At 47.4% G+C, this 22,908-nt stretch overlaps 3 protein-coding genes across 6 annotated transcripts; 2 read left to right on the forward strand and 1 right to left on the reverse strand.

Annotated features, from left to right (window-relative positions):
- IL2RG (interleukin 2 receptor subunit gamma) lies at positions 1–4,358 on the forward strand. 2 transcript variants are annotated; one of them, XM_049871676.1, is made up of 8 exons: positions 2–167; positions 368–521; positions 742–923; positions 1,132–1,271; positions 1,698–1,860; positions 2,430–2,526; positions 2,779–2,848; positions 3,175–4,355. In XM_049871676.1, exons 1-8 carry the CDS (start codon positions 53–55, stop codon positions 3,358–3,360), a joined length of 1,107 nt encoding a protein of 368 aa, XP_049727633.1. In that variant the 5' UTR covers positions 2–52; the 3' UTR covers positions 3,361–4,355. The 2 variants fall into 2 exon arrangements, with proteins under 2 accessions (XP_049727634.1, XP_049727633.1); XM_049871677.1 differs by lacking the exon at positions 2,430–2,526 and having other exon boundaries at positions 1–167; positions 3,175–4,358.
- Positions 4,359–4,746: 388 nt separating this feature from the next.
- Positions 4,747–8,822, forward strand: CXHXorf65 (chromosome X CXorf65 homolog). 2 transcript variants are annotated; one of them, XM_049871700.1, is made up of 6 exons: positions 4,747–4,771; positions 4,888–4,974; positions 5,177–5,311; positions 5,811–5,879; positions 8,405–8,511; positions 8,727–8,822. In XM_049871700.1, exons 1-6 carry the CDS (start codon positions 4,747–4,749, stop codon positions 8,820–8,822), a joined length of 519 nt encoding a protein of 172 aa, XP_049727657.1. The 2 variants fall into 2 exon arrangements, 1 of the variants encoding a protein (XP_049727657.1); XR_007515775.1 differs by lacking the exons at positions 4,747–4,771; positions 4,888–4,974; positions 5,177–5,311; positions 8,405–8,511; positions 8,727–8,822 and adding an exon at positions 6,581–6,788 and having other exon boundaries at positions 5,767–5,879.
- Positions 8,823–9,271: 449 nt separating this feature from the next.
- FOXO4 (forkhead box O4) lies at positions 9,272–17,234 on the reverse strand. 2 transcript variants are annotated; one of them, XM_049871674.1, is made up of 3 exons: positions 16,393–17,234; positions 11,030–12,089; positions 9,272–10,720 (listed from the first exon to the last, which is right to left on the reverse strand). In XM_049871674.1, exons 1-3 carry the CDS (start codon positions 16,873–16,875, stop codon positions 10,713–10,715), a joined length of 1,551 nt encoding a protein of 516 aa, XP_049727631.1. In that variant the 5' UTR covers positions 16,876–17,234; the 3' UTR covers positions 9,272–10,712. The 2 variants fall into 2 exon arrangements, with proteins under 2 accessions (XP_049727631.1, XP_049727632.1); XM_049871675.1 differs by lacking the exon at positions 9,272–10,720 and having other exon boundaries at positions 11,038–11,236; positions 11,385–12,089.
- Positions 17,235–22,908: the final 5,674 nt, after the last annotated feature.

Below are 22,908 nucleotides of genomic sequence, written 5' to 3' on the forward strand. Positions count from 1 at the left end.
AGGGCCCAGGTTCCTGACACAGACTACACCCAGGGAACGAGGAGCAAGCGCCATGTTGAAGCCATCACTACCACTCAGACCCTTCTTATTTCTGCAGCTGCCTCTGCTGGGGGTGGGGCTGAACCTGATGGCCCTCACTCCCAATGGGAATGAAGACATCTCAGCTGGTGGGGAACTTGGGACTGGGGGAGGGGGACTGGTGAGAAGGGGCAATACAGAAATCTGAATCCTGCCACTGGACAATGTGGGCAGAATTTAACAGCAGAGTGGGGAGGGCAGGGGGATGGGTTTCCTGCCACATGCTACTTCTCCTCTAACCATCATTTCTTCTCTTCCCCTTCCTCATTTCATTTTTTCCCCAATCTAGATTTCTTTCTGACCTCTGTGTCCCCTGGGTCCCTCAGTTCTTCTACTCTGCCCCTCCCAGAGGTTCAGTGTTTTGTGTTCAATGTCGAGTACATGAATTGCACTTGGAATAGCAGCTCTGAGCCCCAGCCTACCAACTTGACTCTGCGCTATTGGTATGGGAAGGAAAGAGGGGGTAGCACCAGGCAGAAAGAGGAGGTGGGCTGGGTGAGAGAGACTGCACAGGGACCAAGAAAGAGGGTAGCCAGCATCCCAGACTTCCCACTGTTTTCACATGGGGCAAGTCATAAGTCAGTTCAGAGAGGATGAGCTGGGTTGTGGACCTCTATAGTACCCAAGTTTGCCCCACTGTTCTTCCTCTCACCTCTTCTCTAGGTACAAGACCTCTGATAATAAAGTCCAGGAATGTGGCCACTATCTATTCTCAGAAGAGATCACTTCTGGCTGTTGGTTTCAAAAAGAGGAGATCCGTCTCTACCAAACATTTGTCGTCCAGCTCCAGGACCCAAGGGAATCCAAGAGGCAGGCTGTGCAGATGCTAAAACTGCAGGATCTGGGTATTTGGAAAGAGGGAGTCAAAAGTCCAGGGATATTGTGGGGCGCTGGGATATATGGAGTGGTACTCTTTTACCAAAAGGCTACTTGAGCAGAAAGGAGGAGGTAGGGGGTTGGGATAGGGAAGGGAGGAGGGATAAGGGGTACTACCTTCAGGATCCTGACTTGTCTAGGCCAGGGGAATGACCACACACGCACACATATCTCCAGTAATCCCCTGGGCTCCGGAAAATTTAACACTTCGAAACCTGAGTGAATCCCAGCTAGAGCTGACTTGGGACAACAGATACTTGGACCGTTGTTTGGAACATCTGGTGCAGTACCGGAGTGACCGGGACCGCAGCTGGACTGTGAGTGACTAGGGAAATGAATGTAGCAGCTAACGTCAAGCAAGTGGGGATAAAGGATTTAATCAGTTAGATATTACGACTTAATCCCAAGCTTCTATGCCTTTGCCTCCCAGTTTCTCTGCCCACCCTCACTCTCCCCTCAACTCCTTTCCCTATCCTCACCAGTGATTTTCATTAAGCTTTCCCTACCCATACTCTCCCTAATACCAGATGGATAGATAAGTAAACAAAAGGCAACCTCTAAGGGGATCTGGAGGGGAGGCATTAGATTCAAGTCAGTGAAGGGAGCAGTGTGACTTGAGTAGTCAAGAGAGGAGGGGAACTGGGAAGAACCAGAAGATGACATTGGGGTGAGGACAGCAGTATGTTTTAATTTTCCTTTCTTTTATAGACATCCACCTTTCTCTGGCCCTCTTTCTCCCCAAGGGACAATCAGTGGGCCACAGAAATAGTTTCTCTTTGCCTAGCGTGGATGCGCAGAAACTCTACACGTTCCGTGTTCGGAGCCGCTATAACCCACTCTGTGGCAGTGCTCAACATTGGAGTGAATGGAGCAACCCAATCTACTGGGGGAGCAATACATCAAAGGGTAAAATGGACCTAATACATGACCTCAATCCAGGAGCCCAGCACTCCCAACCTTTCTAACACCACTGTCTTTTGCTCTCCCTCCCTACCCCTAAGCCCCCCAAACTTAGTGCCCCATCTCATCTCACTGTTTAATCCCAAACCCCAGCAAGCAAAGTTTTTCTGTAAGTTTGAGTCAGTGTGTTATTAGGATAGCAGAGTTCAGAGGGTTAGGAAGGAGGCAGAGGAATAACTCAAGGGGAATATAGAATGTACAGGATTTCCCTACAGTATTCCCAGAGAACCTGCATGGTGAAGATGGCTTTGGAACCAGACAGGTATAGGGTTTAAATCTAGCCCTGCCACTTACTACCCCTTTGACTTTGGGCACATCACTAACTTTTTCAATCCTGTTTCCTTACCTGTAAAATGGGGTATAATAACTGTTCTTCCATCTCAGGTGTTGTTGTGAAGATTAATACGGAAAATATTTAGCACACTGCCTGTCACCGAGCTGGGGCTCTACAAATGTTGGCACATAGTAGGGCCACCATACATATTAGATGCCTTTTCATTTTCCCTTTTCTATAGAGAATCCTTCGTGGTTTATATTGAAAGCTGTGCTTATCTTCCTTGGCTCCGCGGGTTTGTTTATTTGCCTCATCTTTGTGTATTGCTTGCTGGAAAGGTGAGATTTCAGTAAACCCAGGAAAATGAGGTAGGGGTGGCTGGGAATAGTAGAGGAGGATTATTGCAGGGTCTCTAGGAGTAGAAGGGAGGAAGGCAACGAATGAGGGATCACCCAAGAGGGCATGGTGATAGTGGGAAGCCACAGGCACAGAGAACATGGAATCACTTCATCCTATACTGGGGAACTGGGAGAAGGGTAATAAAAGAGCTTAGCCAATATGCTCTTGCTTTCTCTTTCTCCTCCACTCAGGGCAATTCCCCAAATTCCCACCCTCAAGAACCTGGAGGACCTGGTTACTGAATACCACGGGAACTTTTCGGTGAGAACATTGCCATAAGCAGGCTGCAGTCTGTCAACTGCTGACTGCCTGCTGGCAAGACAGAGAATGTGGGGGAGAGAGGGGAGGAGGAGGGGGGCCTGAACTAACTGTCAGGATGTGGCCAACAACCGGGCGATGGGCTAGAAGGAGACATACCGAAGAACTGATTATAGATAGGGCGAGGCAGATGGAAACAGTGGTGTTGGGGGCCCAGGGGTCTGTGCCCTTCAGTAATCACAGACTTTGTGAGATCTCCCCTGGCACAGACCCTGGGTTTTTCCTTTCTGCTCCTAATTGACCTCTGATCTGGAGATATCTGTCTTTAGGCCTGGAGTGGTGTGTCTAAGGGACTGGCGGAGAGTCTGCAGCCAGACTACAGCGAACGGTTCTGTCACGTCAGTGAAATTTTCCCAAAAGGAGGAGCCCTAGGGGAGGGGCCCGGAGGCTCCCCCAGCAGCCAGCATAGCCCCTATTGCCCCCCACCATGTTACACCTTGAAACCTGAGTCCTGATACCCGGACAGAACTCCGGGGTCCGATAGTCCCATGGCTGTACTAACTTCCCCTCATTCGATCAATGTGGGTCCAATGTTCGCCTCACCCTTCTGTGGCTGATTTTGAACTTTGTGCCCGCCCCTTCATTTAGTAACTCCTAGTTGAGAATTGTTCCTATGCCCTATACTTGTTTTCCATCTCCTCCAGTTGGCCCTTCCTTTGCTCAGGATTCTCTCCTTATGTACCTCCCTTCCCTTTTTCCATTTACCTTCAATTGTTCCTGAATCAATGAGAAATAAAGTTTCTGTTGATAATAATAAGAATAAGAATGTCTGTCATGCTCACAAAAAATAATATTTTAAAAAGTGAAGCAAAATAATGTCATGGGGGTAGGGAGCAGAGGAAGCATGGGGTATAATAAGAGTGGGAAGCATTGTGCTGGAAGTGGGAAAAAGAAGTAGTAAACTCATGCTGTGGAAGGGGTAGTAACTAGAAAATAGTACTGTTCCAGAAACTTGCTTTTCTCTCGGTGTTCTGTACTTGTTCCAGGGCCCAGTTTAGAGTTAGATTTACCACATGTCACGGATGTCCCTCCCAAAATATGTGTCAACTTGGTTAGGTCATGATTCCCAGTAGTGTGTGGCTGTCCTCCATTTTGTGATTGTAATTTCATGTTAAAGAGAATTAGGGTGGGATTGTAACACCCTTACTAAGGTCGCATCCCTGATCCAATGTAAAGGGAGTTTCCCTGGAGTGTGGCCTGCACCACCTTTTATCTTACAAGAGATAAAAGGAAAGAGAAGCAAGCAGAGAGTGGGGACCTCATACCATCAAGAAAAAAAGCACCGGGAGTAGAGTAGGTCCTTTGGACCCGGAGTTCCTGTGCAGAGAAGCTCCGAGTCCCAGGGAAGATTGATGATAAGGACCTTCCTCCAGAGCCGACAGAAAGAGAAAGCCTTTCCCTGGAGCAGACACTGAATTTGGACTTTTAGCCTACTAGACTCTGAGAGAATAAACTTGTGTTTGTTAAAGCCATCCACTTGTGGTATTTCTGTTATAGCAGCACTAGATGACTAAGACACCCCCGTTCCCCAAAAAACTCTTACTACCCCACCCAAGTTCTTCTCTTCTTATTCTTCCTCTATCCTCTACCACACATACTACTTCTGACCTCATAATCCCTCAACTGCAGCTTTAGGCCCCACCCCTAGGGATGCTAGTTATCCACCACTGCCAATGGCTCTCTTCTCCATGCCCAGTTTGGGCCTCCCTGGCTGAGGGGGCCCATCTGCCCCTCCGGCCCTCTAGCCCTATGGACCTCCTTGGCCCCCAAGACCTCTAGAACACCCTACATCTTCATGACTCATCAGGCCTCTCTCCGATGATTGAAACAATCTTGAAAGCATGTTCGCCATCATCAAACATGGAGGTGAGGGGCACCATAGAGCTGGAGTCTGTGTATGAGGGTGGTGAGGTTTGAGGGCAGTAATCACAGGAATTATATAACTAGAGACTGTCCACACACCCAATCCCATCTCTTTTCAGACAATCAGGAGTTTCTGATCAATATCAATTGCTCCGTTCGGGTGTTGATGCATTATATCCGCAAGAAATTGAGGTTGCCTAAAAAAGGTGAGGGGTTTAAGGAGGAGACTGATGGCCAAGGGTCAGGAGTAAAAGAGTCATCCCCAGCCCCCAAACCCACCTCCTGGCAAGAAAGGAGCTCTTCGTATCCCCACAGGTTTCTCCAACCCATTCTGTATAAGGTCACTGGCCTCTTTTGTTTCTACTCTCTTTCCTTAGCTGCCCCAATTACCCTGTGGCTTCCCCCCAGGCAGCATTGATTTGTGTGATGAAATGGGGACAATGAAGTTGTTTTTCCTGCTGAAGACCCCCGAAGACTATGCCAGCAAATTCCTTACAGCCCGAAGCACCTACTATGTTTGTAAGGTGGAGCGTGGGGCACCAGGTAGAGGCTTGGGAGCATTCCCCAGAGATTAGAGCAAGGCCCTCAAGATGGATCATGAACCTTGTCCTTAAAATAGGGCACCCTCAACTAGATCCAAATTGATCATCTCCAGCCAGCCTAAGAAAGGGCACTGCCTCTATGACAATAGGTTAGGTTCAGACATACCATGTCCCCTCACCTTATCCTAGGGATGGACCTAAGGGGAGGAAATAAGTTACATTAGCTCAAGGTAGTGTTTAATGCTTACCCACCCGTACTCACTACCATCGAGTCAATTCGGACTCATAGCGACCCTATAGGACAGAGTAGAACTGCCCCATAGAGTTTCCAAGGAGCGCCTGGTGGATTTGAACTGCCGACCTCTTGGTTAGCAGCTGTAGCACCTAACCACCATGCCACCAGGATTTCCTGTTTAATGCTAGGTTCCTGAAATCTTGAGTTTTGGATGGATGGAGACTAGGGGACAGGGGCTTGCGATAGCACATTACTGTGTTCACAGGAACCCGAATTGAGGATTCCTACAGGGCTTTTGTGCCCCTCTTGAAGAATCCAGAGCCTGAGATGTTAGGTAAGGAGCATGATGGAGGAGGGAAGAACATGGAGAGTACAGCACGTAGTAGTGTGGTGGAGAATATAGGCTGAGGCTAGTGTAACACTGTGGGTAGGATCGCAGGACCCTAGGAGAAGGGGAACGGGATCTAGGTTCACTTTAGGAAGGACATTTAGCTTAAATGAGGTGGAGTGTGCACGTGTCATTCACCCCTCCAGACCCTTCCCCCAGTTTCTCTTCCATCTTCTCAGTATATCTCTGTCATGGATTGAATTGTGTTCCCCCAAAATATGTGTCAACTTGGTTAGGTCATGATTCCCAGTATTGTGTGGTTGTCCTCCATTTTGTGATTGTAATTTTATGTTAAAGAGGATTAGGGTGGGATTGTAACACCCATACCCAGGTAACATCCCTGATCCAGTGTAAAGGGAGTTTCCCTGAAGTGTTTTACAAGCCATAAAAGGAAAGGGAAGCAAACAGAGAATTGGGGACCTCATACCACCAAGAGAGCAGAGCTCGTCCTTTGGACCCAGGGTTCCTGCACAGAGAAGCTCCTAGTCCTGGGAATATTGATGACAAGGACCTTCCTCCAGAGCTGACAGAGAGAGAAAGCCTTTCCCTGGAGATGACGCCCTGAATTTGGACTTCTATCCTACTAGACTGTGAGAAAATAATTTTTTCTTTGTTAAAGCCATCTACTTGTGGTATTTCTGTTATAGCAGCACTAGATGACTACGACAGAATTTGGTACTGAGAGAGTGGGGTGCTGCTCTAACAGACACCTAAAACGTGGAAGTGCTTCTGAAACTGTATGGATTGAAGACTCAGAAGGAGTGAGGAGAACTGTTAACACTGGACAAGGTGCAGATGGTGAGAAGCAGCAGCGGAGAACTGGCAGCAGCAGAACAGGAGACCAGTGCCAGACAGCACTGGAGCCGACCCACGGAGCGAGACAGCTGAGTGCCTGTGTGCAGGAGGCTGCCTAGCAGAGTGGGGTGCCTCCAGGCATTTATCAGTGGAGCTACTGAGCTTTGGAACACTTGCCCCAGCACGGCAGATGCCGGCATGAGGCCCGAGGGCCAGGAGGCCAAGAAACACAGGAAGCCCATCTGCCTCAGTCTCAAAAGGTATGGTTATGACTTCTGGGGTTTCTAAGGGTGGAGTTGCCACTCAGATGGACTAGGGGAATGGTGCGCCTAAAACTGAGGGAGCAGAGTCACTGTCCCAGTGGGCCTGGAAGGTAGAGCTGAAGCCCAGAGCTGAGGGGCCTCCACTCAGAATCTGGAGAGTGTGGCCAATACCTAGAGTCTGGAGGGCAGGGCCATTGTGTAAATGGTTTTAGAGAACACAGGATTATTTTCAAGCCTTAAGGGTTAATGTAATGTGCCCTGCTGACTTGCCTGGTGCTTGTTATGCCTTCTTTCCCTCCAGTTTCTCATTTCTCCCATTTGTAATGGAAATGTCTAGCTTGTGCCTATTCTGCCATTGTATTGTGGAAGCAGGTAACTTGTATTCTAGATTTCAGAGATGAAGAGAATTTTTTGGATTTTGGATTTGGAATTGATTTAAGACTTTTGCTATGATATGATGGGGTGAATATGTTTTACATGTGGCAAGGACATGAATTGTTGGGGGCCAAAGGGGGAATGTCATGGATTGAATTGTATCCCCCCAAAATGTGTCAACATGGTTAGGCCATGATTCCTGGTATTGTGCAGTTGTCCTCCATTTTGTGATTGCAATTTTATGTTAAAGAGGATTAGGGTGGGATTGTTACACCCTTACTAAGGTCATATCCCTGATCCAATGTAAAGGGAGTTTCCCTGGAGTGTGGCCTGCACCACCTCTTAACTTACAAGAGACAAAAGGAAAGGGAAGCAAGCAGAGAGTTGGGGACCTCATACCACCAAGAGAGCAGTGCCGGGAGAAGAGTGCATCCTTTGGACCCGTGGTTCCTGCACAGAGAAGCTCCTAGTCCTGGGAAGATTGATGATAAGGGCCTTCCTCCAGAGCTGACAGAGAGAGAAAGCCGTCCCCCGGAGCTGACGCCCTGAATTTGGACTTCTAGCCTACTAGGCTGTAAGAAAATAAATTTCTCTTTGTTAAAGCATTCACTTGTGGTATTTCTGTTATAGCAGCACTAGATGACTAAGACAATCTCCCTATAACCGCCCCATCATTTCCATCTTTCCCTTTGTCCATTTTTTTCTTGGTGTCTTAGTGTCCCGCTTCTTACTGAAAAGGGCAGCACTTAAAAAAACCAAAAAACCAAACACGTTGCCGTCGATTCTATAGGTCAAAGTAGAACTGCTCCATAGAGTTTCCAAGGAGTGCCTGGTGGATCTGAACTGCCGACCTTTTGGTTAGCAGCCATAGCTCTTAACCACTACACCACCAGGGTTTCCAGGCAAAACGTAGGCACCTTCAAATCACTCCTCCGCCTAACTTTAGGCCACATTATTCCAACTGATAGTCTGAATGATGGGGAAGGTTGGGTAAGGTCTCAATCCTCAGAGATTTGGGTGCCTTTTCCTGTTTCTTAGAGGCGCTGCGCACACAATGTGACCTCCTAGAGCAGAGCCGACTGAAGACAATTAGAATCCAAGAAGCCAAGAAAGTCGTTATAATTGAGTCCACCGTGAACCTGCCAGTAAGACTCCCCAAACCTGACCTGTCCCAGCACCCACCTCTCCCCACCAGCCAACTGAAAGCTCCTCCACCCTGGCCCCTTGGGATGAATTTCCAATATCCATGTCCAGGACCTGCCTCCAACCTCTTTTGTCCTTCCTTTGGCCCCAGTTTGTTAGAAACCCTCCCTGTGGGGACTTCTTTGTGTATCTGCTTACTGACCCTTTCCCTCTTCAGTCTAAAGCCGGAAAAACAGAGCAAGAGGGCCCCGCTCGCAGAAGTCCGCTCAGGACCAGAGCAGACTTTGTCAGTAGGAGGGATAAACGTCGTTAACTAAATAAACTGATCATGTGAGAGCAGTAATACTTGGTATGAAATTACTGGAATTTACTGTGAGCTTCCTTTTTCCAGAAAGACTCCTTTCCCCAAGATCTGCACCAAGGCTTAAGTAGCCCCAGGCACCATGGCGACTCTGAGGGTGGGTGGGGGCTGCAGGAGAGGGCTGGAGTGAGCACCTGGGTGGGGTCTTCTTAAACCAGACTACCTCCCCTTGCAAAGCCTATCTCACAGCCCACCTACTCCTGCTGGGATTAGGTGTCAGATAGGCATCTTCCCTCTCCTCTCCGCACTCTAGCAACTCCCTCTGCTCGAATTCCCCTACCCTCCACCTCTCTGCTTCTGGGCAGTCTCCCTCCCCTCATCCAGTTGCCCTTTACCCTTCCTTCTCTCCCCTTCCTCCTTATCCCACGGGAGCAGCAAGGCAGCAAAAACCAGAACTAGTTACAGGCATTTATTGAATTTATTCATTTATTGATTTGACACACTTCCCCACTCCAATCTAGCACATGATACAATCTGGGTAGGCCAGGCACTGACACAGGAAATGACAGGAACCCACAGCAGGGGCGGGAACCCACAACAGGGGCAAGGGAGGGGGACAATGCAAAGAGAACTGGGGAAGGGGCTGCTTTGGGGGCTGGTGTGAAGAGCGAGCCCCAGATGGCCCTGGCAGGTGCTAGTAAGCCTGATCCACATTCCTCCCCATCCCTGCTCATTTCCCAGACCCTCAGCCAAGTTCCCCATTCCCTGTTTCTCCCCTCCCCCTGCCTGCCACCACACATACTTCCACACAACCCTTATAGTCAGGGAAGGGGAAGAAGGGCAGGGACAGCTGTCAGAGGCCTTGAACAGGGAGGTCTCTATACTTAACTTTCCTAACCTAAATCCTTCCCTTCTTCCCTTCTCCCACTCCACCCCCTTCCCAGGCGATAAGCTAATTCCAGGCCTTCAATGCACTCTCCCACAGTAGCACTAACCCACACTGGGTCATAAAGAGTATGGTTGCACCCACTTCCAGGCACAAGTTGACAGAATGAGGGGACCTGGTTTAGCCTTTTCCTTGGAGAAACTCCAACCTATTTCTGCATAGATCTTTTGCTGGTTCAAATGAAAATTCTTGCGCTTGTTCACTCTTGCTCCCCACCAATTCCTTCTGTTTCCCTTTTCTGTATTAGCCTTAAGTTCTCTCCCCTATTTCTCCGTGTCACCCCTAGTATTGTCTGTAGTGTTTGTATATAGCTATGACAAAGCCTTCAGAAAGAAAAGCACCTTGCCACTGTTAAAAATCTCTATCTTTGTGTTTGTATTTCTTTAAAAGTTTATAAAAAGGCTTTCTGTTATCTGCAGCCTTCCAAGGGGTGATTTGGCCTGGCTAACCACTCCAGTGTTCAGGTCTTGGCCCTTTCAGATCCCCCTCTAGCCCTCAAACCTGCACCACAGGCCTAAGGGGCCCCTGCATAAAAATCCCAGGCTCAATCCTACCTGGCCCAACTGAGATCAGACTCTACAAAAAATCCTGCTCCCAAAGGCAGGGGTAAGGCCACTGGTGACTTCACATTTCCAACAGCATTGCCTGTCCCTGCCACAAGGCCTAGGGGGTGGGAATGGGGGGAGCCAAGGATGGCTCCCACAGGGGGCCTTACCCCCTAATTGGCACAGTGAGAACAAACCCTCTCCCTCTCGCCCTCCCACTTCCCTCCCTCCCATAGTCCCCATATGGGGCAGCTTTATCTTCATAATTTCCTCAACACCTGTGTGTGACCAGACCCCACCCTAGCTCTAAAGCAGGGTACCAAATCCCAGGGGAGGGGCTCAAGGGTAAAGAGTAGATATGGACAGCCTGGTTCCACCTCTGAAGCAGAGGAGAAAGCTTCCAGCCATGGCTCAGGGATCTGCGGGAAGAAGAAGACGAGGTAAGAGGCTCAACTGAGGCGTGACAACTTTCCATCACCCAGGTTATACCAAGGCAAACAGAGACCCTCCCCACCTCTTCTGTGCTACCTTTTAGGGGTGGGTACTGCTGAGGGACATGGAGGTCCCATCTGGAAAATATGCCACTCTGACATCCTCTCTCCAATTGCTCAGGGGCTCCAGCTACCCTTTGTTCTAAATCTCCCCTTTGCTCAGATTATGGGACTAGCTGGGCACCTAGGAGTGGGTAGAAGGATGTGAGATGCTAGAGAGATTAGGGAGTGTTGTACCTGGCTCAAAGTTGAAGTCCAGTCCCTCGCCCCCATCCATGAGGTCACTGATGATGTTATCCATGTCACACTCCAGGTTCTCCATATACATATCAAGATCTAGATCCTGAGGCATTCTGTCTTGGCTTGGAGCTTCAGTAGGGGGTGTGAGCACAGGAGTACCCAGGGTCTTGGGGACAGGAACACCCGCCATGACTGGAGGTGGTACTATTGTAGAAAGGGAGGGAACCAGACCGCTGGGGTCTGTAGCCTCTAGGGGCTTGGGGCATAGGCCGACTCCTGTAGCTAGCTTACTGGAGGAAGGTATCCCCCCTAGCAACAGAAGTGTTGGAGCTTGGGACAAGATGGGATCTACCTGGGTCATGAGGACATCAGCAGGGGGTGATGGCGTATCAGAGGTGAGCAGGGCCTCCAGAGACTGGGAGCTTGAGAAGCACCCTTCTCCTGCTGACAAGGGCCCCTCTGCTGGGCCGAAGAGGGAGGTATTGTAGGTATGTAAGGGGCCAGTAACCCCAGGATGCTGCAAAGAGAAGCCAGAGAGACTATTCCGAGATAGCAGGGAATGGGAAGATGAGAGATTGAGCCCATCTAACAGCTCTAGATCTTCATTTAGGGTATGAGGGACACTCCCTGCATAGCTGCTGACTGAGGCTGGTGTTTCCTCCTCCGCCAGCACCTCAGACTCTGGCCTCATGGGGGACAGCCGGGTGCTGACAGTGCTAGCATTGGAACTGCTTCGTGGACGGAAAGTGGTCCACATATCAACCTCCTCACGATTTCTAGAGCAAGGACTGCCTGACCATTTGGCAAAATGGCCAAGAGGGCTTGTTGGACTGGCACCTTCAGGTGGAGCTGGCAGCGCAGCTGGTTTCTTCTTGGGGGCCTTGCTGCGGCCTCGGAGCAGCTTGCTGCTGCTATCCATGGAGGCCGCCCGGCGGCGGGGAGCCTTGCCGCTCTTGCCTCCCTCGGGATTCAGCATCCACCATGAGCTCTTGCCAGTGGCCTCGTTGTGAACCTTGATGAACTTGCTGTGCAGGGACAAGTTGTGGCGGATTGAATTCTAGAGAGGGCAGAGGCAGCAGAAAAGGGGCATGAGGTGTGTGTGTGTGGGAAGTCAGTGGCCAGCAGTCCAGTCTAAACGGATGCTGGGACACAGCAGGGGTATTCCTGGGGACTTAAAGAACGTCAGATCCCAGGGGAAAACAAAGGAGCAGAGGCAGGGGAGGGGTGGCAGAGGTTGGTCACACACAGTTTCCACCCTGCTCAGCCTCTGCTCCAGACTTCTCTGCACAGGGGCCCAGGAAAAAACCTGAGTAACCGCCTGCCACAGAGGGTACTACGCCTGTCCAGGAAAAGCTCACAGCACTGTATTCCTCCCAAGTCTCTGGGTGTTGTCTGGAGCTGGTGGGTGTGGGGGAGGCATACCCCTGGCCCAGCAGGAACTAGGCTCAAGTGGGAAAAGAGCATTCCACAGCTCCACCCCTTTCCTTGAACGCAGGCTTGGGTGGAGTTTACAGGACAGTGGTGTAACACCAACCCATGAGTGATCCACCCTGTGCTAAGCCAGTTCTCTGAAAAGGCTGAGGGGCCTGAACCTCGCCAGGCTGGCGCTTCATTCCCCTCAGGGCATTTGGGCTCTCTATAGGATTTGAAGATTCATTTTTTTCTGAATTCCAACCTTATATCTCCCACTCTGGGGACACATACCTTCAATTATATCAGACCTGGCTTCTCCCTGTGCCTCAAATACAAGAGGGGCATTCCTCCCCTCCCTCCTTTTCCTAGGAAGGATTTCCCTTCTCTAAATTCTGCTAGCTCATCGAGATCAAGCTTAAATCCCACCTCTTTTATAAAGTGATTGCTTGACTTCTGCAGCCAAATTTCTTCTACAGTATTTTTAATCTGCTCCACACAATTTTACCCAGACTATAGTTTGATGTAATTAGTCTCATCGACTGTAAGTACCAAGGGTAAAGATCATGTCCGCCAACCCCGCAACCCTCAACAGAGCCTCTCAGAGTGCCAAACTCACACACAGTACACACTCAGATGGATATCTGTAGTCCAGTTGGTGGGTGGCCCCCAGGTACGATGGTGAGGCTCCACCTGAGGCTCTGTCAGCTCTTCAGTGCTTGGGTATTGGAAGCTATGTGTCTTTTCTGCCTTCCTCACTAATGTAACATTCTGTTAGAGATAAGTTTTTTTTTTCCTGGGGCTCCTGGAGCTGAGATTGTCAACTTCGTGAGTCCCTGCAGCAGTTCATTTCTATTGGTTGCCCCCAGGCTAGTTGCACCACTGGGGTACTCCCCTTACCTCCCTACTAGCTCTTTCATGTGCTTCTTCTCAGAAATTCCTTCATAAATTCTCTAGCCTTAAGGGCACTTGGGAAACCCTGATGGTGTAGTGGTTAAGTGCTACAGCTGCTAACCAAAGGGTTGGCAGTTCGAGTCCGCCAGGCGCTCCTTGGAAACTCTATGGGGCAGTTCTAATCTGTCCTATAGGGTCACTATGAGTCGGAATCAACTCGACGGCACTGGGTTTGGCTTTTTTTTTTTTTTAGTGGTATTTGACCTCCCACTTGAAACTCTTTAGAATCTGGAAACCCAGGAGGAGCAGAGAAGGGCTTGGGGCAATTAGGAGGCTGAGGCTATGGACAGTGGTTTCTTTAACTAACTGATGCTCTACGATAAGAAGACCCTTTGCCTGGTGAAAGGCGTTTAAGCAGCTTCTTGCTCCAGGGCTCTTTAGCCAAAGAGCTCCTTGTCTATCTGGGGTCCTGCAGTAATGGCACTCCAATTACTCTGCTGTGTTGATTTTCCTAGCTCCTTCAAGGAGTTGGACTTGTCCATCTAGCCAGGGCTCTTAGCAACTGAGGACCCCAGTGACTTCTGGCACCATGATTTCCCCCTGTTCATCCTCTAATTTCTGGGTCTATGGAGAAGGTCCATTTTTTTCCTTACTACTTAGTGTCCATAAGGCCCATTAGTTCATCCCCTCTTCTATAGGTCTTAGAAATAGTAAGCAGTACTGCCTCTTATCGAGAGGTCAGCTCCCTAAAAAAAAAAAGAAACTTGTTGTCGGCAAGTCAATTCCGACTCATAACGACCCTATAGCTCCCTAAAAAAAAAAAAAAAATAGCTCCCTAGAAGCCCATAATTCTTACATGTTAGAAGAGGGTAGCTGATCATTGCTTCCCAAGCCACCTAGCCTAATTTTTCTTGTTCTAAGTGATTACCGCCCCCTGGTGGGGTGGGAGTAACTTTAGCACATCACCCTGGAAGCCAGTTCCGGCATGAGGCTCTTCCTCCCACCTCTCCAGGGCTCTAAAGCCCCGGCTTCAACTTGATTTGGTTTTGCCATCATTCCAACGAGAGCAAGCCATGCCCTTCTTAGGTTCTGGACGAGAATTTGGCAGCATGGACTAGCAGAAAGAGCATATGACTTATAATTAGAAGAATTGAGTTCAAGTCCTCATTCTACTGACAATAGACAAGTTTCCTAACCTTTCTGTCCCTTACTTTCCTAATATGTAAAATGTGAATCTCAGAATTTCTGTGAAGATTAATGAAATATTTTAAAACTACTTTGTAAACTGAAAAGCCTTGTATACGTGTAAATTATATAAGGAGGGAGTACACTCCCACAGCATAACTAACAACTTGTGGTTATTTCTTCTACCCTGGAAAATGAACTTAAGGGAAAAGAAAAACAACTGTGTAGGCTGGGTCCAAGGAGGGGAGTTCTTTATAAACTGAGACTGTAGCATGGCAGACTACCCGGAAATAGTGCCAAGGGTCACAGTCAGCTGTCCCGTTTACTGTTCCTGCCAGCCCCTAGGGGTACTGCAGATCTGATCTCTCGATCTCCTATACCTAGAGGAAGACCCTCTGCTTATTCAACCCTCTGTACATTGCCACCTAGGGGGTACAAGACATTAATAGAAGTTGTTGTTGTTGTTAGACACCATTGAGTCGATTTCGACTCATAGTGAGTGTCCCAATTTCATGATTAAAAAAAAAAATCTAGTTGTCATCAAGTCAATTCCAACTCATGATGACCCCATGTGCTTTAGAGTAGAACTGTACTCCATAGGGTTGTCATGGCTATGGCCTTTCAGAAAGCAGATCGCCAGGCCTTTCTTCCAAGGTGCCTCTGACTGGGTTCGAACAGCCAATCTTTCAGTTAGTAGCTCAGCACCTAACCGTTTGCACCACTGGGACCCTTATTTCGTGATCAAAAATTCATTGCTGTTGAGTTGATTCTGACTCATAGTGACCCTATAGGACAGAGGAGAACGGCTCCATAGGGTTTCCAAGGAGCAGCTGGTGGATTTGAACTGCCAACCTTTTGGTTAGCAGCCAAACGGTTAGCCACTGTGCCACCAGGGCTCCACTTCATGATTAGAACCTCATATTTCTCAGGACAAATTTTTAGATCATTTTGTGAGATGTCTCATCACAGTTTCTTCATGGAAGGCCAAGGGAATTCCCAACCTTGTGCTCCAAAATCAGACCTGTCTCCTTTGTCAGGACTGATATTCCTCGGCAATACTGTAAATGAAGACTTTTCCCCAGAACTTGAATAATGCCTTACAAAGGTGAGTTTCTTGGCATTATAGGGTAAACTGAGGCAGGCAGCAGCCCACAGCCCATAGGGTACAAGAGTAACTACCTTACCCTATGAATATTACTCTTTTTACCTTTTTGGAGCTCTGGTGGTGCAGTGGTTAAGCACTGGCTGCTAACCAAAAGGTGGGCAGTTCAAATCCACTGCTCTTTGGAAACCCAATGAGGCAGTTGTACTCTGTCTTATAAGGGCGCTATGAGTTGGAATTGATTCAATCAAAGGCAATGTTTTTTTTTAACCTTTGTCTACCCCTACTTGGGTAGAGCAGCCCTAAGACAGTACCTCTACCCTGAGGTATTTGGAGGCAGGCAGGGAATCCAAGTAATCCCACAGGAATGGGAGAAAAGGTGTTGGGATGGGAGGCGGGGAGGAGGGAAGGCTAGGGTCATGTAGGGAATCTACATAGTTCCTGCTGCACATAGGATAAAGGCTCCTCTGTGGGAGTCAGTGTTAGGGGCCACCCAAGCCAAAGTGCTGGGAGTGTTGAGCAAGGAGCAGAGAATTCAGATTTCTGCAGGGCAGGGACAGTGTCTTATTCATCTGTGATTCCCCGCATCAAGCATAAAGTGTGGCATATATACTATGTACTAAGTAAGTGCCTAATTGAAGATTGAAGGTGGATCTCTAGGCTTGCCAAAGGGGTGGGGGCGGAAAAAGGGGCTCCAGAGTAGAAGTAAGGAGGATAGGGGGCCCCCGGGTAGGTGGCATTGGGGCTGAGGTGAGGGGGTCATAGTTACCTTCCATCCCGCTGAGCTGTTGCTGTCACCCTTGTCCTTGAAGTAGGGCACAGTGCGGACCATCCACTCATATATCTGGGCAAGCGTCAGTCGCTTCTCGGGGGCGCTTTCAATGGCCTGGCTGATGAGTTCTGCATATGACTGATTTCCCCAGGCATTCCGGCGGGAGCCTCCCTTCCGAGGACCTGTTACAGCCCCCAGGGTCCCGGACTGGGGGCCGCCTTCTGGCTCTGGGAGCCGGGAGGGCAACAGGATTGGGTCTGAGCGCCCCTCCGTGTGTACCTTCTCTCCCAGAACTGGCTCCACCTCGGGCGGCTCGGGCGGCTCTGTAGCGAGCTCTGGTCTGGGAAGGGGCCAGGTACAGGAGCGGGGACGGCCCTGGGGCTCGAAGTTGGGATCGAGGTCTGTGATCGCGGCAGCCTCTGAGGCTGAATTCTCATTCCCTAGATCCATACGTGGAGTTGGACCTCCGTGGCTTGGCATTCAGTGGAGCCTGCTACAGTCCCTTACAATGCCTCCCCTCAGGGGGGATGCACCGAGGGCCAGTGGGCACATTTCTGCCAGACCTCAGAAAGTCTCGAAACTCCCCCCTCGCCCCAGGACGCTAGCTCCCAAACTGTCCCTTTCACACAGTTCTCTGATCCTCTTCCCAACCACAGCTTGTAGCCTCAGAGCTCTTTCCTAGACACCACCTGTAACCTCCCGCTAGCGAAGACACTTTCTCTAGCCTCTCACTCAGCTTCCTGCTCTTTTAAACCTGAGGCAAGGTATCCCCTCATACATTGCGCTCGCATCACCGACCGTCTCCTTAGCTGCAGTCCCTCCCCCTTTTAAGTTGCTGTCCCCCCCCGGACACTCCTCCCAAATTTCCTCCACCGGGATCACTGCCCTCCCCCAAGCCCCACTCCCCCCGTGTCACTTGCCCCTCCCCCGCCTCTTCACTTCTTTCTACTCTTAATAGGGTCCAGGTCCAAGCGGCCTCAGCCTTTCTTTTTCCCGCACCATTCCCCTATCAACCCCCCCACCCCCCCGCCCCCCGGGTTTCCCTTTTGTTTTGCTTCAAGCAGCAGCCCCCGCCTGACGTCTCTGTTTACCACTCGCCGGGGGAGCCATCTGCGCACGCGCCTGGAGGGCCAGTTGGGAAATCGAGTTCTTCAGTCCTGCCACCCTGGGCAGTCTTGAGGACTACATCTCCCGTCCTACTTCGCGGCCAGGAGCCCGGTACAGAGAGGAGAGTAGCGTGGCAGGATATAGGGAGGTGGGGTTATTAGAGGTCGTCGCGGAGTCCCCCTTTTTTTCTTAAAAATCATTTCTTCCTTTCTTCCCATTCTGCCCACTCTCTTGTGATTTGGGGTCTCCTAGGTGGCTGTGTTGAGAGGTGCTAGACCTTTCAAACTTCCTTCAGCTAAGAGAAGGCAGAAGGAGCAAATGTGGGGTCTGTAAGAAACAAAACTGAGAAGCAAGGAACTGACTAAAAATTGGGTGTATCTATACATGTTGGGGAGTTGGGTGGAGAGCTTGTGCAGCGTAACCTAAACAAATGGTTAGCTGATGGTAGTGCCTCACCCTTCCTCCCCCTATGGCCAGGTCACACTGAAAGTGCAGTCGCTCACCAGTTTTCTCGATTAGCTCTTCTAGCCTCCCGTTCAATATTGGTATTCTCCAGGTTTACATCTTCAACTGCTTCACTTCTCGTTCAGCAGGTGCAACACTGATCTCATTGTCTGTTTTTGCACCCACACTCCAACTCTTATCTCTGATTTCTATTAATGGTTGTTCTGATCCATTCAGTCTCCCAAGCTAGACTTACCCTTCATCTTTTCATCTCCCTAACTTTAACATCCAATCCCGGTTCAAGCCCTAATTTATAACCAGAATTAAATTGCAATATCATCTTAATTGGACTTCCTTCCATCAAGCTTTTTTTCCACTACAGTTTATATCCCGTGCTGCCAACAAAGTTAACTTTGAAAGAAACACACCTGGTAATAATAGCTAAGATTTATGGAGCCTTTTTACTATGCGCTGGAGTCCTGGAAGTGCGGTAGTTAAGAGCTCCGCTGCTAACCAAAAGGTTGGCAGTTCGAATCCACTAGTGGCTCCACGGAAACCCTATGGAGCAGTTCTCCTCTGTCCTATAGGGTCGTTATGCGTAGGAATCTACTTGACAGCAACAAATTTGGTGTTGGTTTGGTACTATGTGCCAGGCACTGTACAATTGCTTTACTCCTCAAAACAACCCTGTGAAGTAGGTACCACTATTATTCCCATTTTATACATGAAGACACTAATGCTGAGAGATTAACTGACTCGCTCAAGGTCACACAGTTAGGAGACAGGAAACTGGGATCATATTACTTATATGTTATCATATAATTTCCCACTTTAAAAACTTTCTCTAATTTCCCCCATTGCCTATGTGATAAAATTGAAACGTCTTAGCAAGACATACAAGGCTTTTCAGATTCAGACCATATTCCACCTTTCTTGTCTCATCTTTCTCTAGACACAGTACGTTCCAACCAGTCTAGTTTCACACTATTCCCTGAATACCATACGGTAAATTTTATACCTTTCCTTCCGCATTCTGGGATGTCCACCCTCTCATCATTCCATCCACTCCAAGCCTCTTATTTTGGAAAACTTTTATTCCGCCTTCCCTGTCTCCCTGAGGCACAGTTTGTTCTCCCTTTTCTGCATTCCTAAGCATGTTGCACAGGCATGTGTTATACAGCACAAACCATATTGCATTGTAATTATTTGTTTATTTGTCTGTCTCTCCCACTAAACTGTAAGCTCTGTGATGGCAGAGACAACTTTTATGTATCTGTTATCCCAGCTTAGCACATAGTAGTTAGTCAATAAAGGTTGGTTGAATGAATGAATGAATGAATGGGATCAGAAATCGAATGACATTATACTTGTACATTTAACAACGTTTTAATGAATGTATTATGTGTATTTTCTGAAATTCTCCTACTAGACAGCCAACCCCTGGGGGAAGGGACTATAATTTAACTTGTCTGTATAGTGCCTTTTTTTTTTTTTATGTATAGTGCCTAGCATTATACCATTTGTTGTGGTTGCTCAAGATGTGCTCTGTGATGATGAGGCCTCCTTCCTGTGAGGAAGAATATCCATATACTCAGCAGCCTGGGATTCCTCAGAGGTGGCAGCACGTTGGACCTTCAAAGTGACATTAGCCTGCTCATGGTAACATGAGCTTTGTGCTCATTCACCGTCTCGGTTTTCTATATTCCTGCTTCCTTCTACCCCAATATGCATTTGTTTGTCCTCTACCTGTCATATAGGGGTGTTTTAGGCTGAGTTCTCTAGAGAAGCAAAACCAGTAAAGCATATATATATATATATATACAAAAAATATATATATACACACACACACATTTATATATTTATATTTATCAAGGATATGGCTCATGCAGTTGTAGAGGCTGGAATGTCCCAAGTCAGTGGGTCAGGATAGAGGCTTCTCCTGATGCATATAGCCGCAGGGGCTGACGAACCCAAGGTCAGCAGGTCAGAGAGCAGCATTCTCTAGTTGTAAGTAATGAGCAGATATGAGCAGATATGGGGTGTACAGGCCTTTCTCCCAGGTGAAACCCCAGAGTTTATGTTCTCAACTGGCTCCCCATTCATTGCTTGTTTTTTCCTCTTTTTTTATGGACTAAGGTTTCTTTTTTTTTATATTAAACTCAGGTTTTATGATTTATAAAAAAATATGATTTATATATAGACAGTTAAAATTCACCCTTTTTAGGTACACAGTTATATGAGTTTTGACAAACATACACAGTCATATAACCATTATCACAGTCAAGATATAGAATATTTCCGTCACCTCAAGGACTTCACCTTGTGTCCCTTGTAGTCAATTCCCTTCCTCCACCACTGGCAACCACTGCTCTAATATCTGTTCATATAGTTCATGTAGTTTTGACTTTTCCATAGAGTCATATAAATGGAATCATGCAGTATGTTGCCTTTTGTGTCTGGCATCTTTCATTTAGTATAATGCTTTTAATATTCATCCATGCTGTTGCATGTATGTATCAGTAATTTATTTTATTGTTGACTACTATTCCATTGTGTGGAGGTACTACAATTTTATATTTTTACCAGTTGTTGGACATTTGGATATTTCCAGTTTCGCGTGATTTCCTGAACAAAGCTGATGTAAACATTTACATACAGGCCTTTGTGTAGACATAATATATGTATTCTTTTCTATTGAGTAAATACATAGGAGTGGAATTGTTGGGTTGTAAGGTAAGCGTATGTTTAACTTTATAAGAAACTACTAAGTGTTTTCCAAATTGGCCCCACCAGCAATGTATGTGAGTTGTATTGCTCTGCATCCTTGCTAGCGCATTGTTTTTATCATTTTGTGTTGATTTTAGCTATTCTAATAGGACTGTGGAGCCGTGGTGGCACAATGGTTAAGAGCTTGGCTGCTAACCAAAAGGTTGGCAGTTCGAGTCCACCAGCCGTTCCTTGAAAGCCCTATGGGGCAGTTCTGCTCTGTCCTATAGGGTTGCTATGAGTTGGAATTGACTCGATGGCAATGGGTTTGAGTTTCTTTTTTTTTCAATAGGAGTGTAGTGGTATTTCATAGTGATTTTTTTTTTCCTCTTGAAGGGCTTTGGAGTTGGACCCTTTTGCCTCTTTTACTGCTGCTGTTCACTCTTCTACCTGGATGCCAACCCCCAAGCCTACTGCCAAACCAGCTCTATTAATTTGAATTGAGGTAAACATTTCCCCACTTCTTTCTTACCCTGCTCAGCTCTGAAAAAACACACAACTCCCACCTAGAGATTTTATAGGATTTTTGCTGGTAACTACAGGGAAAGATGCAGTGGTTAACAAAAACAGCAATGAGAAAGTGAAAGGAATCTCAGAAAGCATCACCTCTACTTGTCTCTGGTCTTCATAGATATATATGGGACATGCATATTTTTGGTACTCCCTTTCCTAAGTCCCTCCTTATCTGTTTTTGTGGAAGACTTCTAGTCCTTGTTTTAGAAGCCAGCACCACCCTCCCAACCCTGTCTTCTTTTTCTTTTTTAAAAATCTTTTCAGTTAATAAACATTCCTTAAGAGCCTACTATTTTCCAGACACCAGATTAGATGCTTTCCCATAAAGCATACCCTAGGTGAAAAGCAACAATGGGTTCAAGCATAACAACGATTGTGGGCATGGTGCAGGCCTGGGCACTGTTTCATTCTGTTGTACATGGGGTCGCTATGAGTTGGAGCTGTCTCGACAGCACCTAAAAACAGCAGATGAAAGTACTCAGGTTTTAGCCCTAAATAAATTTGAGTTGGCATCACTACTAAGTTCAGGGAAACTTTCAGTCCTTTCTAGACCCTGAAAGTCAGTCTGGGGCAGTGAAAAGAATCAGGAGATCTGAGTCTTTGTCATAGCTCTGTCACTAACTAACTAGTTGAATAATGATAATGATTACATTGATATAAATAACTATCATTGATTGAGTTTTTGTTGTGCTTTAAGCAAAGTACTAAGTGCTTTACATGGATTATCTGATTTTATGCACACAATAAGCATTCACGTTATTCATTAAAAGATATTACTGTTTTCATTTCACAGAGGAAAATGAGTTTTAGACCTGCTTAGGTCCGGAGTCCCTAAGTGGTGGAGTAGAGGTATCAATCCAGGCAGTTTGACAAGTCAGTTCATCTCTTCTGGCTTTGGTTTCCTCATTTGTAAAATGAGAATGTTGTATTAGAAGACCTCTAAAAGTCTATTCTGGCTCTAAAATCCTGTTTCCTGTGATCTTCAATCTGGGTACAAGAACCCAGATTGCCCTTTTGTTCTTCAGCTGTCCTGAGTTTACACATCTCCCACACACAGGTTCGGCCCTGGGCCCCTGCATGAATAACATCCACAGAGCTTAATCCCTGTGGCTTTGGGCTGCCCTGCACTGACCTTCAAGCTTCCTCTTTCACCCCTCCTGTAGGCCTCCAGGGGACCAATCTCTGAAAGTCCTACTGACATGATATTTAGAGAGTTTCCAATAACTCTGAAAATGCTTATATTTTAAAGTTACATGGAAAAAGCAGGATATAATACTATGTACTATATGCTCATAATTTTCTTTAAAAATACATTGAGAAAAGATAGAACGAAATGCCCAAAAGTGTTAATGATTATCTTTTCCTTTTTACTTTCTTGTATTTTTCCAATTTATTATGACTATGTATGACTTTTAAATTGGGGAAAATGCTTTATATTTTGCCCTTTCTACAAGGCATTTGAAGCACCTTACAAAGAAAAATAGTACAAGTGTCGTAACGTTATAGAAATGAAAATCAGAAGCATGGAAAGGAAGAGGAAGCTAGTGTTCCATGACTGAGCATTAAATTCACTTCTTTGGCTAGCCAGGGGAAAAGGGGAAACACAGTAAATTACACAGTTCTTGTTATCAGAAGGAAAGAAACATACAGTTCCTCAAGAGAGACATAGATTTTCCTGTCACT

This window comes from Elephas maximus, chromosome X (genome assembly GCF_024166365.1).
Source record: "Elephas maximus indicus isolate mEleMax1 chromosome X, mEleMax1 primary haplotype, whole genome shotgun sequence".
In the NCBI taxonomy this organism is placed as follows: Eukaryota; Metazoa; Chordata; class Mammalia; order Proboscidea; family Elephantidae; genus Elephas; species Elephas maximus.